This window comes from Anabas testudineus, chromosome 5 (genome assembly GCF_900324465.2).
Source record: "Anabas testudineus chromosome 5, fAnaTes1.2, whole genome shotgun sequence".
Taxonomy (NCBI): domain Eukaryota; kingdom Metazoa; phylum Chordata; class Actinopteri; order Anabantiformes; family Anabantidae; genus Anabas; species Anabas testudineus.
Window position 1 is genome coordinate 6,988,365 of NC_046614.1, and position 14,498 is coordinate 7,002,862.

General features: G+C 41.7%; 1 protein-coding gene across 2 annotated transcripts; it reads right to left on the bottom strand.

The window, feature by feature from the left end:
* Positions 1–1,889: 1,889 nt before the first annotated feature.
* On the bottom strand, positions 1,890–14,336 carry LOC113154416 (inter-alpha-trypsin inhibitor heavy chain H3-like). 2 transcript variants are annotated; one of them, XR_003298029.1, is made up of 18 exons: positions 13,624–14,336; positions 12,675–12,707; positions 12,560–12,583; positions 9,512–9,669; positions 9,326–9,430; positions 9,070–9,232; positions 6,691–6,801; positions 6,487–6,576; positions 6,289–6,405; positions 6,036–6,204; positions 5,381–5,506; positions 5,075–5,256; positions 4,788–4,973; positions 4,005–4,144; positions 3,695–3,855; positions 3,555–3,584; positions 2,505–3,076; positions 1,890–2,456 (listed from the first exon to the last, which is right to left on the bottom strand). XR_003298029.1 is itself a non-coding variant. In XM_026348611.1 (17 exons), exons 1-17 carry the CDS (start codon positions 13,729–13,731, stop codon positions 2,904–2,906), a joined length of 2,076 nt encoding a protein of 691 aa, XP_026204396.1. In that variant the 5' UTR covers positions 13,732–14,336; the 3' UTR covers positions 1,890–2,903. The 2 variants fall into 2 exon arrangements, 1 of the variants encoding a protein (XP_026204396.1); XM_026348611.1 differs by having other exon boundaries at positions 1,890–3,076.
* Between the last annotated feature and the right edge of the window lie 162 nt (positions 14,337–14,498).

Here is a 14,498-nt window from a genome sequence, read left to right on the forward strand (position 1 = left end):
AGAGGTTAGTGACTGCAAAGTGGTGGTAGGAGAGAGTGTAGCCAGACAGCACCGCATGGTGGTGTGTAAGATGACTCTGGAGGTCAGGAAGAAGAAGAGAGGGAAGACTGAAAAGAAGACCAAGTGGTGGAAGCTAAAGAATGAAGAAACTTTTGAGGAATTCAGGCAGAAGTTTAGACAGGTTCTGGGTGGTCAGGATGAGCTTCCAGATGACTGGGAAACCACAGCAGAAGTTATCAGGGAAACAGGTAGGAAGGTGCTAGGTGTGTCATCTGGAAAGAGGAAAGAAGGTAAAGACACTTGGTGGTGGAATGAGGAAGTACAGGAATGCGTCCAGAGGAAGAGTTGGCTAAAAGGAAGTGGGATGTAGAAAGGACTGAGGAAAGTAGACAAGAGTACAAGGAAGCGCAGCGTAGAGTGAAGAGGGAGGTGGCAAAGGCCAAACAGAAAGCTTACGATGAGCTGTATGACAGGTTAGACACAAAGGAAGGAGAGAAGGACTTGTACAGGCTAGCCAGACAGAGAGATAGAGATGGGAAGGATGTGCAACAGGTAAGGGTGATTAAGGACAGAGATGGAAAGGTACTAACAACCCAGGAGAGTGTGCAGAAAAGATGAAATGAGTATTTTGAGGAGCTGATGAACGAGGAAAATAACAGGAAACGAAGGGAGGAAGATGTGGATGTTGTGGAGCAGGAAGTAGCAGAGATTGGAAAGGATGAGGTTAGGAAGGCTCTGAAAAGGATGAAGAGTGGAAAGGCTGTTGGTCCTGATGACGTACCTGTGGAGGTGTGGAAGTGCTTAGGAGAGACAGCAGTGGAGTTTCTAACCAGTTTGTTCAATAGGATTCTAGAGAGTGAGAAGATGCCTGAGGAATGGAGGAGAAGCGTTCTGGTTCCGATCTTTAAGAACAAGGGTGACACGCAGAACTGCAGCAACTACAGAGGAATAAAGTTGATGAGCCACACAATGAAGCAGCAGTATGGTTTCATGCCCCGTAAGAGCACCACTGATGCCATTTTTGCTTTGAGAAGGTTGATGGAAAAGTACAGAGATGGTCAGAAGGAGCTGCATTGTGTCTTTGTAGATTTAGAGAAGGCCTATGACAGGGTGCCGAGGGAGGAGCTGTGGTACTGTATGAGGTCGTCGGGAGAGGCAGAGAAGTACATCAGAGTAGTTCAGGACATGTATGAGAGAAGTATGACGGTGGTGAGATGTGCTGTAGGTCAGACAAAGGAGTTCAAGGTGGAGGTGGGACTACACCAAGGATCAGCTCTGAGTCCCTTCTTGTTTGCTATGCTGATGGACAGGCTGACCAATGAGGTCAGACAGGAATCTCCCTGGACAATGATGTTTGCGGATGACATTGTGATTTGCAGTGAGCGTTACAGCCGTGAGCTGAGCAGCAACGTCCTCACATTCAGTTTTAGCTCCATCATAAAATGCATCAATGAGAATTTTGTGGGTTACACACTGAAATGTTTAAGGGTCTGACACTGCTCAGGTTGTTGTTGCAAAAAATGACATGGGTGCAAATAATTTGGCCCTTTTCAGTTTTTATTTCTCTTGCTTCAATTCAACACATCAGTAAAACACTGGCTAATACCTTAATGAAACCTAGTGGAAATGTTGTCTATGTTCTTTTGAAAGCAAAAGCAAAACTGCAGACATTAGAGTCAGAGCAGGGCCTGTTGGGCTGGGACATGCTGTGGATCAGAGCTAGCCATTAGTAGTTTTCACAGCATCTGTGCTTTTCTGCTTCTAGGAGTCGAATCATCTGTAAAAATCCAACTACATGGACAAATCTTGACTAAAAGTTGCCACAAACTCATAGATTTTGATAAGTGATACCGAAATAGAAGAGGTGTAACAAAGTATTTTTTACTCAATTTGGTTTATATATAAAACTTTTATTATCCACATATGATTTGTGCAGCAGAGCACAGACAAAACAAGTCAGCATCAAACACACAAAAATGATAAAACAATACAGTTTAAAAGCGGTTCCAATGAGGAATGCAAGCTAATACAAATGATATACCTTATCCTCTTTGGATTTACCCTAGTAATGGCAGGAATATAAGTAAAACCATTTATATCTGTTGGTTCTGGCTAGAGCTGGTCTGAAAAGTGAACAAGAAGGCAAGACATGCAATTCTGAATGGACACAAGACGGCTGACTGACAGGACAGTCTTTCATGGAGGTCACACAAACAATGATAATACTGCCAACTCTGATGACAACTTTGTGTCTAACAACTGATGTTTTTAAGAGAATCAAACCAACAGCCAAACAAAAATGACAATTTTAATATAAGACAATTCAGTTGTAACAGAGTTGGGTCAATGTGAAACTTTGTCAACTGTCTCAGACAAAAAGACACTGCTGGATTTTCTTGTACAGTTTGTTTACATTTAAAAAGTTACTCAGTTATGGTATCAAAGTATTTAAAGGACTCCACTCTTTGCAGTCTGGCCAAGTACCAGAACGTTGTACATGGCACCTAAAAATACACACATTCTTGGTTTTAGCTACATTTAACTCCCTAGAATTCCCTGGATCACATTACCAATTTATCCACCATGAAACATTTCCCCAGTGTACAGCAGTCTGATGTTGTCTTCTTTGAGTTTCATGATATGATAATTCTTAAATGTGCTGTCATTAAGGGAGGAGAAAGATCTGGTCTGTTCTTCAAAAGTATTGTACAAGTATTTGTACTTGAGTGCATACGTTTTATGCTACTTATACCTCTACTCCACTACATTTGTAGAGTTGTAGTCACTAAATCAAGCTTCTAACATAACAGTTTTGGTCGAGCAAAGAGAATAGACAGAGGCTGAGGCAAATCAAGCTGTCAATGATCGGCATGAGGCAACACAATGTAGGTAAAACTGGAAGTCTATGGTACACAAACAATTGCATGGAGAATGGACAATAACAGACCAGTATATATGCACAGGTGGGTGATGAACTGATGAACAGCAGGTGAGCAGGAGAAGGTGTCATAATATTCATATTCATAATAGCTGGGGATGCTGCGGTGGTCATGCGGTGGTATGTCATATTCAAACCCTAGTGTAATGATAGAGAATAAAAGTTAAAATTAAAATAATAAATAAATAAAAGTTGAAACTATCACCAGATCTTTACCAGATAATAATTCTGAACTATGACTAAGTATAAACAAATAATCAATCACTGGGGCCAGTATATTGCCTTTTTTTAATTTTTACTTAAGTAACATTTTAAATGCAGGACATTTGTCACACACTTGTTTTGGAGTATTTTCAATGGTATTAGTAATTTAGCTTAAGTAAAGGATCTAGATACTTCTACAAACACTCCCTCTCAGAAAATGTGTACAGGTAACAGTCAAACTCAGATATATATCAGGTTTGTTTTTATAATGGCTAATTATTGTTAGTTTTAGCATGCCATATACAGCTATGACATTAGTCCCAGCAAGCCAACAAGTCATTAACATCAGTATCATGGAAGTTCAGAGTACAGTATCGGAACGTCATGCAAATCAATTAAAAGAGTTTCCTACCATTGTCTTTCTCTTCCTCCTGTCGCTGGTCTGTAAAACAGGACCATTAGATGGATGTGGGTGGTGTAACATAACATTATGCACAAACGGAAGAAACAGCATCTTAACCAGTTAAAGAAAACTGATCATATTCCCCTTACCTTCAGTCAGTTTATCAGCAAGGAGAAAGTTGTGGGCTCCTTCCTCAGTTTCAGGCTTGGTGACAACCATGGAGGTGAGCGGGGTCACAAAGCTGTACCGCATGGATATGTTCAGAGCCCTGGCTGATATACTGTCTCTCTCCTGCTGAGTGCCTATGTCACTGCAAGGTTTAAAAAAAAGAGAGAGATTAAATTAGTTAAAATTAGTTAATATGCGCAATAAAAGTGCACAATATAATTATTGGAACAGTTTCTTAGAGTGATCTGTTACAGTTTCAGATCTTGGTAGAGATACAGCAGGTGAACTGACCTCTTTTCCAATAGCTGCTGGATGGTAAGGTAGGCCCATAATCGCTCTGTGAAATCCCCAAAGTTGAACTTCTGTTTGGGGTAGACCACACCCCAGTCTGCCACAGTGACCTCTCCATGCATCCTGAAGTCCTTGTCAGGCTGGAGGAAGTGGAGGGATTTCATTTTGGATATTACCAACAGGAGACGATATTAGTAGTATTATTTAGTGACAAGTGTCTACAGCTTTGGCTGTGTAAGGCTGCACAGTGCTGAGATTAATGTGTGGGGTGGCTGTGGCTCAATAGGTAGAGCATGCTACATGTCACATGTCAAAGGGTCCTTGGGCAAGATACTGAACCCCAAGTTGCCCCCCCAGTGAGTCAGGTCAGCGACATGGCAGCTCTGCCATTTGGTGTGTGAGTGTGTGTGTGCTTGTGCGTGCGAATGGGTAAAAGAGATGCAGTGTAAAGCGCGTTGAGTACAAGTTAGGTAGAAAAGCGCTATATTCAGTAAGTACAGCCCATTTACATTTACATTTAATGTTATCATCAGCAATGTCAGCAATTTTTATAAGGCAAATAGAAATTTGACCAAGTTATGAAGTTTGATGAAAAGTGAAGGTATCAATCAGTAGGATTTATTCTAGGGAGACTACGAACGTACAATATTTACAAAATGAATTGGCAAATGGCATCGGGAACTGTCTTATGCAAAAATGAGTGCATATTGTGTTTATTCACCACACTGAAGACATGCTATCTTATTCATGTCACAACTGTTGCAATTACTGTCTACTCCTCACCCCGTAGGCAAACACTTCCACCAAGAAGTAATCCCTATCGTTGTTTCTCAGTTGACCAGCCACCACAATCTCAGAGCCGTTAAACAACTGACTGTAGTGGTTGTTGGTCAAGAAGTCCACTGCACTTTGAGGATAACGCAGGTCCACCTCCAAGAGCAGAGGAATGGACACTTCTTTGTAGAAATCCTGGAAGAACAACAGAGGGCTGACCTAATTCCTTTTGAGGTGCAAAAGCAAACTTGCATAGATATTCCACTTGCTACAAATCAGTTCGATTTTTACTCTACCTTGAGTTGAGAAGCTGCATCTGAACCCTCAAAAATTCTGCGCGCCAGTCCTTTGTTGTGTCTGCAGAGGACATTCAGGAAGGCGTAATCCACATCATTTCCAAATCCAAGGCAAAACATAGACATCTTCCCTCCACTGGCAGAACGCACGTTCTCCTGGATCTTTGCAAAGTCAGTTTCCCCTGCATGCGTTAATGCACATATCATGTATGAGACTGGAAAACACTTTAATATACTACTATTGTAAATATACTTGATGGTGACCTATGACCTTCAAGAATAAAATATCAAATTAAGACGGCTCACCTTGGTTTGGCATCCCATCAGTCAGTAAAATAATCATATCTGCACTTCTCTCTAGAAGCTTCTGATCTTGTCTCTCTCTGACCAGCATGCTCACTCCCCCCAGTAAAGCATCATTGATATTGGTGGCTAAAAAGCAATGACATAGTTTCACATGGAAAGTTCTATCATAAAATATAGATGTGTTAGATGTTTTCTTTCACTTGAGAGGTTCAAGACCAGATTAACTTAGATTAGCTTATTAAAGAATCTATTTTCACATTTTGCTGTGGAGGCACCAAATGTTATGGTGCGATGATGCTTTAATTATTTTTAAAAACACTGTCAAATGCTGGGCCTGTGGTTCAGGGAGCACAGTAACTAATTATTGGGGTGTGGCCCGCAAATGCCTTTTGGATTTACTTTCTTTTTCTATAGTTCGGATGGTGCATACAATTTATTGACAGCTGCCTTTTACTATTTTTCTACCCTATTGATTGAATATAGAGTGGACTGAATAAAGGCTGATACACATACAATATACCATTATTTTATATATATATATATATATATATATATATGTGTGTGTGTGTGTGTGTGTGTGTAAAAAAAACTATTTGCAGATAATCAGGAGCTTGAACAAAACATTTGGAATTAAATGTAGTGCCACTTCTTTTACCTCCTCCAGTGCTTAGTTGCTGGACTGAGACAGTGGCTTTGTCAACGTTTTCCTTCGTTGCTTTGCTGAGAGAGTTCTTCCAGGTCACAATGTTGCTATCAAACATTATCAGAGCAAAGTGGTCTTCCTCGTAGAGGTCTTTCAGAATGGAGGCCAATGCGTCCCGGGTCTGCAAAGATTCACAGTGTTACATTTGAAGACGTACAGCACATACAATTACTGTGTAGAGATCACCTCTACACAAGTCTCTCACCTGCTGAATCTTTTCTCCAGCCATTGATCCACTTCTATCAATCACAAACACCACATTCTTTGGGACTCTGGGCAGGTCAGGGGGAGCAAAGAAGTGAACGAAGTATCCATTCACAATCTGAAGGGGGAGAAAAAGGATCTGATTAGGAATAAAATGTGGTTCTTATGTGCTGCTGCAAAGTTCTAGTTGTAAGCTGACCTGAACTTCACCCAGAATCTCTGTTCGTTTCACATCATAATTTATGATGAATTCTCCATCTACAGATGTTGGTGAGAAAGAGATGAATGCCTGCGAGACAGAGACAGAGAGACTCATTACAATTAACAGTATTTGACAGATAATGTATGCATCACTAGGTTCTCATGAGGTGCATAAGAAAAAAAACAAAAATGCTGTCCTCACCTTTGTGTCACTAACAGTTTTCTTCAGCTTGGGGAGCAGGTCATTGGTTTGGAAAGTTTTTTTGACCTCAACAAAAGAAATCCCCTGAGGCTCGTAGATGTATGTCACAATCTGTTTCCACAAACAGACAAAATAATACTGAGTCAGGAAATATATGTAAATTAACAGGAATCAATGCAGAAAAATGGTTTCTGTGATTATTACAGTGTTATATGTTGTATTGTTAGATTATTATTACCCTATATTCATATTCTAGTAATTAGTATTTTCGTTTTCAGTTTGGCTCAGGTACAGCTCAACTGTAACCAATTATTATTTTTTATTATGGGCTAATTTCCTGATTGTTTGATTCATCATTTGGTTTATATAAATACGTAAAGTGGTCAGAGATGCAGCACATTGCAAATTGAACATTTGCTTATACAATGAATTGTTTGGTGTAAACTGTCAAGATCTAAGCTCTGACTTCCTGTATTGTCCACTTATGATTTAATTGCTGCTCTCTGTCTGTGCCTCTCCCTCTCCCTGTTAATCCTCCTGTTATCTTCTGCTACTCTGATTCTCTTGTAGACCCTGAACCTGCCTGGATCCACCCCTGCTGTTCCCATTCCCTGGAGCTCCGTCACAACACCCAAGGCTCTTAAAATAAAGCTTGTTTTTAACCAATCACAGTCTGTCGACTCCTCCTTGTCACTGGTCTGGGTGTCGGCCTTAACAGTACAATCTAGCTGAACCCTGACCATGAGCTCAGAGGACTGACGTGACTGGAAGGATGACTAGAGGTAGCCTTATCAAAATATGAGACCCAGTTAACAGCCCTTGCCATTTCCCTAGACAGATTGACCTAACAATTCAAAGAACTCACTGTTACCTGCCTAACTAATGCAAATTGACCGAACCCACCTGTCCCCAGAGAAGCTTAGTCTGAATTTTTGGGATGCCTGTACTGAGGAGGAGCAGGGCGTGAGTCACCCACTGTCAAGCAAAAGATGAGGCAACAGTGCACCAGGGGCCACACTAAGCTGTTAAAGCTTCCTGCCTCATTGTCTATCTGCATTCATTGACTCTGGAGCAGATGCAGAATTCATCAACGAGGACCAGACGGAAGACCTGTGGCCTCCCATCCAGGTAACTGCTTTGAATCACTCAATTTATACCTGCACCTTCCAGGTGCACTATACCTGTTAACATGTCTATCGAAAACCACCATAAAACAATTTCTTTTCATGTGGTCAGATCCCCCCAGCTCTCCATGGTTCTTGGAGCCACTTGACTTCTAAAACATACCACACACTGAATTGTGTACCGGGTATTCTGGGCTGGTCCCCTGTTTAACTACCCATCTCCAAGCTGCAGCCTCTCTCTCCCTGGATTCTGTTACTGACATGCTGGAGTCCTGTCCAGACCTGTCTAAGGTGCCTGAGGAGTATTTGTTCAACAAAGCCAAGGGCACTTCCTTACCACCTCACATGACATATGACTGTCAACCTCCTTCTGTTCACCACTCCACTACGTGGCCGTCTCCATTCCCTGTCCACACTGGTGAGAGAGGGCATGAAAAAATGCCTGGATCGGGTATTGGCTCATCCACCAATCCTGCTCCCCAGCAGTTTCTTTTTAGCTGGTAAGAAAGATGGAGGGCTCTGGCCATGCAATAATTTCTGCGGTCTAAATCAAATTACCATTAAGAACCCGTTTCCATTGATTTGTCCACTTTAAAAGTTAGTAGAAGGAGCAACCATCTTTTTACGATAAACACAAAACACGATAAACAAATTTATCTTTGTCTTCTTAGATGACATCCTGATTCTCTTCAAATCTGAGACTGAGCATATTCAACATGTACATAGAAAAGGCTGCTTTAGAAACACTTTTTTGTGAAAGCCAAAAAATTGTCATTTAACAATGAGTGCTATTCTGCCCAGTTAACTAATTCCCCTGTTATTTTCCGTCACTAACTCGAGTGAGACTCAAGACTTAGAACTCTTAAAATAAAACTTTTTTCAAGCAATCGTAGTCCGTTGTGTCCTACTTGAGCCAGGGTGGGGTTGTAACCCTAACAGTTAATAGTGAAAACCTTCTTTTGTCAGATAATTACAGCTTCAAGTGAATTAGAAAATCACATTTTACAGTAAAAATCTGTAAAGTTACTAAGAACTATAGCTCTCATATAGGTAGTGAAGTAAAAAGTGTAATACTTCCCTCTGAAAGGTAGTATAGTACAGTGTCAAATTCACATGTACAGGAAGTATAGCACCTGAGTAAATATACTTATTATTATGTTATGTGGCATTACATCCCTATGTAGATTCATTGTGATGTAAAGTGTCATCATTGTCAGATTAGTTTTTTCACATCGATAAATAAAGTGTGTTGAACCTGGAAATCTTGCACAGGTTGTTTGGGTTTAACTCGAGTTAAAAGCTCATATTGGCCTTGTTTCCTCTGAAGAAGCTCCTCGTAGATCAGAATGAAGGTTACGCTGCTTTTGGCTGCGATGCTGACAGACACTGAAAAGGTCTCCATCTTTCTTCCAGAAGCCCTGCAATGATGAACATGTATCACTGTGACATTCACACCATCACCAGCACCATGTGTTTAAACCATACTGTCATATTTTTCCAGTGTAATATACTTGACCAGTCCAGCTGTCTGTCCAGTGGAAACAGCCTGGTCATACTCTTGCTTGGCATTCTCTTTCTCCTTTACTTCTCCATTATGTACCTGACCATCTATTTCCCTTTGATGCAAAGACAAGAGTCAACATTAGACAAAAGTATGATCAATGCTCACTCTCATAAAATACTGGGTTTTGACTGACATGGTGAAGTTGGTGATGAACGCAGTCTTGGGCAGCTCCACTTCGAAGAAGATTTCCTGGGAGGACTTTGCTTTGTTCAGAGCCTTGGAGGTCATGACGGTGTGGGCGAAACGAGACGTCACTGTGCAGAGGACTTTAATACTTTGCACCTCCACCATCTTAAAGGATGGACACAAAGGGAAACTAAGCATAGAGCAGGGGTCACTAACAACGCGGACCGCGGTCCGGATCCGGACCCAGAAGCTGTCCCACACGGACCCGGAGCTACAGACCAAACCAAACGTTTTGATTTCATATCTAGCGGGACAACATAATTTTAAAGGGCGCAGCTATTGAGATAGTTACGGTAGTTATTTAGTGGACGCGAGAACGCATTGGCAAGTTGAATGGGAGTGAAGCCATCCCACGTGACTTCACTTAGCCAATCGATTCTGTGGATCACAGGCGGGAAAATTAGCGACTCAACAGTAGATGAGAGAAAGTTGGAGAGAGGAGAGATACAGACGACAGAGAGGAGAGAGAGACAGACGACAGAGAGGAGAGAGACAGACGACAGAGAGGAGAGAGAGACAGACGACAGAGAGGAGAGAGATACAGACGACAGAGAGGAGAGATACAGACGACAGAGAGGAGAGAGACAGACGACAGAGAGGAGAGAGAGACAGACGACAGAGAGGAGAGATACAGACGACAGAGAGGAGAGAGACAGACGACAGAGAGGAGAGAGAGACAGACGACAGAGAGGAGAGATACAGACGACAGAGAGGACAGAGAGACAGACGACAGAGAGGAGAGAGAGACAGACGACAGAGAGGAGAGAGATACAGACGACAGAGAGGACAGAGAGACAGACGACAGAGAGGAGAGATACAGACGACAGAGAGGAGAGAGACGACAGAGAGGACAGAGAGGACAGAGAGAGACAGACGACAGAGAGGAGAGATACAGACGACAGAGAGGAGAGAGAGACAGACGACAGAGAGGAGAGAGAGACAGACGACGAGAGGAGAGATACAGACGACAGAGAGAGGAGACAGACGACAGAGAGGAGAGAGATACAGACGACAGAGAGGAGAGATACAGACGACAGAGAGGAGAGAGATACAGACGACAGAGAGGAGAGACAGACGACAGAGAGGAGAGATACAGACGACAGAGAGGAGAGATACAGACGACAGAGAGGAGAGAACAGACGACAGAGAGAGAGAAGACACAGAGAGAGAGATACAGACGACAGAGGGGAGAGATACAGACGACAGAGAGGAGAGATACAGACGACGAAGGAGAGAGATACAGACGACAGAGAGGAGAGATACAGACGACAGAGGAGAGAGATACAGACGACAGAGAGGAGAGAGATACAGACGACAGAGAGGAGAGAGAGACAGACGACAGAGAGGAGAGACAGACGACAGAGAGGAGAGATACAGACGACAGAGAGGAGAGAGACAGACGACAGAGAGACAGACGACAAAGAGGAGAGAGACAGACGACAGAGAGGAGATACAGACGACGAGAGGAGAGATACAGACGACAGAGAGGAGAGAGAGACAGACGACAGAGAGGAGAGAGACAGACGACAGAGAGGACAGAGAGACAGACGACAGAGAGGACAGAGAGACAGACGACAGAGAGGACAGAGAGACAGACGACAGAGAGAGAGAGACAGACGACAGAGGAGAGAGACAGACGACAGAGAGGAGAGATACAGACGACAGAGGGAGAGAGACAGACAGACGGAGGAGAGAGAGACAGACGACAGAGAGGAGAGAGATACAGACGACAGAGAGGAGAGAGAGACAGACGACAGAGAGGAGAGAGAGACAGACAACAGAGAGAGAGAGACAGACGACAGAGGGAGAGAGACAGACGACAGAGAGGAGAGAGACAGACGACAGAGAGGAGAGAGACAGACGACAGAGAGGAGAGAGAGACAGACGACAGAGAGGAGAGATACAGGACAGAGAGGAGAGAGAGACAGACGACAGAGAGGAGAGATACAGACGACAGAGAGGAGAGAGACAGACGACAGAGAGGAGAGAGAGACAGACGACAGAGAGGAGAGAGACAGACGACAGAGAGGAGAGAGAGACAGACGACAGAGAGGAGAGAGATAAGAGGTAAGAGTTGATAAAAGGATGGTGAGACTTAAAGAGGAAGAGATAAATATAGAAATGTCCAAAAAGAGAAGAGGGGACAGTGACTATATAAACCAGTGTCTGCTATGTTCAGAAACTGTGGCTCTTATTAAAAGAGCCAATGTAACCGGCATTATGAGACAAAACACAAAGGTTTTGAACACACGTACCCACTCAAATCTGAAGTGCGATCACAGAAAGTTGCTAGTCTCAGAGCCCAGTATGACCAGTCCACCAGGATCTGGAGCCACATGCTCAGTTTGATGTTACATAACAATAAATTAGTCAAAAGGTTTTTGAATTGTACTGAATTAATTTGATTTGACAGTCAAGTATTGATTACATGCAGGCTACTTGATAATATGTTGCAGTAAATACTTAGACATTATAATCTTCTGGACCTTTGCTTGTAAAAAATATTGTGTAACCGGACCTCTTACAATTTTAGTTGAATACCCCTGGCATAGAGTATCAACATCAATAAATTAGAACCACATAGAATCTAACATCATGTTGAATAACAGTTAAGTAAGACCATGGCCAAGAGACAGGCACCCTGTTATGGTCACTGCACTTTGGATCAGATGTGAAGAGAAATTTTCCAACATGATTCATCTCCCAAAACAAAAGAAGGTCACTTTCTTGTAAACACACATACACAAAAAAAATCAAATGCTGAAAAAGAACAAGAAACAACACATTCCTCATTTTAATTACATAACAATAGACACAGAGAAAACTGGGGGCAGATGACTGTATTTCGCAAACACTACTGTTAGATGGAGGCCTGTTAAGCCGTGACCATTGGCTTAACCAAATTTTGTATCCATGTTTCAGAAACAGTTTGGTATAAATTATCTAGGTGATTTTTCATTTTTATAATTTATTGATATAAAATGTTGTTCCTTACTTCTACAGAATTTGTGCTTCTCTTCTGTGGAAAAGAAAGTGACATAAGCACTCAGTTTAGTTCAGTTCAAATTAGACATAACTTTTCTAGTGTATATTTTTGTTGATAAGAGTACCTTCATTGCCCTGGTGCCCACAGCTCCAGTCTCCTGCAGCACAACAGAAAGAAATCCATACATATTCAAAAATACACAATTGGAAAGAGATGTACACCAAATGCTGCTATCTTAACATTTACCACGAGGCATTAAGTATTATAGGTTTATTATAAGTAATTAGTGTGGTATTAAGTTTGCCTCTTCATTTAATTGTCTTTGAGCTCAGGTTTTTCAAGAATATTAAGCAAGCTTTGCTGTAACAAGCCCAGAAACATGACACAGAAATCAGCAGATCTGTGGGAATTATGTGGTCACACCGATAACGGGCTGACAGGAATAAACAGGCAGCAGCAGGCGGCTTGGTAAACATTACTGAGAACAAAACTAATTATGAGTTGTAAGAGATACTGAAAGTGAAAGCGAGTAGTGAAAGAAGCAACCTGCAAATTGCACAGATTGGCAGAGCAGTTGTCTCCATAACAGCTTGGTCTTGGTTAAAGTGCATTGTATCTTGGAGGAGTGTTGTATTCTGGTCTATTGCAGTTTAGTGCAGTAGAAAAAAACTTCTTGTTAAAGTAGTACTTTTACAAGTTCTACTTTGAATTCTTTACATGCAAATCATGACACAAATGATACCCTTGCTATTACCACTTGCTATTTTGCTCTTTAACAAAGCAGTAATGTCTTTTTAGTCCAATGTTTAACTAACTCCTGTATTGGCATTGTCACACAAGAACATCAGATACCAATCTGACTGTGATTCAAAGTGTTGTGCAAAAAAAATATGTTCTGCTGTGAACCACAAAAACGCTGTGGTTTACACCAGAAACGTACTTTACACAACCGCAACATTTGGCTTCAGTAGTTCCTCATCCACATGGTTTCTGTTGAAACCTAAAAAGTTATTGTTAGAAAAAGTCATCCATTTGAAGTGCGAATGCACATAAGTATGTTTTTATTTTCATACCTGTGTTAGAGCATTTCTCTTGGAAATGACCAGAGCATCATGAGCCCGAACTGGAAGCCAGATACAGGCAGAAAGCCACAGGAGCAGGAGTCCCCTCAACACAGACATGCCTGGAAAACAACGGTGCCTCTCCCTCTACAGTGAGTGATAAAGAGAGTGTTTATGACGTGTGGATTACTCTTAAAGTGGTACACAACCCACTGTCGCTCGTGTTGTTTTCATCCATCTGCATATTGCAAGCAGATTTAACATATACAAGGTAGACATGATTCACATTGCAGATATCTGTAATGTGAACTGTTTCAGTCGGAAAAATGCTAAATTGGCGAAGTGGCATTAATGACCGCAGTTGTGATATCTGCAAAAGAATTGTGGCTAGTAAAAATGTAAGTGTAGATTCAAATGTGATTCTTACTGATCAGAATGCACTTGCACATATCTTGAATTACAATTTTGCCTCTTTGCATTATTATTTCAACTAGTCAAATTGCCATTTTAGATATCCTAAATGTGAGGGATGGATGGATATTCAGTTTAAAACTCTTAAACGTTAAAACAGCTTGCCATATCTGCTTGAGTATGGGAGGGGGGTACATTAAACAACTGAGACAGTTGTTGTATTATGACATAGTGTAAACCACCAAATGCTTGATAACAATTTGAACACTACTTTACATCCTATCAGCTCCTCACAGTAAAAACAGGACAAGTCCGACTCCTCACACAAGTTATTAGTTATTGTCAGACACATATTTAGAAATAACCAAAGTGAGACACGATAAACACTAACATATCTCATAATGTGAGTCATACAACACATACACAGTGAAAAACTGAGTCTGTCTTAATAACTGTGTCTCACACATTTTAATACA

Excerpts from the sequence above, each read along its gene's own strand:
- LOC113154416 (XM_026348611.1), bottom strand. The coding sequence starts at position 13,731 with ATGTCTGTGTTGAGGGGACTCCTGCTCCTGTGGCTTTCTGCCTGTATC. Across the intron at positions 9,233-9,325 it reads CAGACAGCTGGACTGGTCAA|GGCTTCTGGAAGAAAGATGG; the intron begins GTATATTACACT and ends TCATCATTGCAG. Across the intron at positions 3,856-4,004 it reads CAGCAGCTATTGGAAAAGAG|TGACATAGGCACTCAGCAGG; the intron begins GTCAGTTCACCT and ends TAAACCTTGCAG.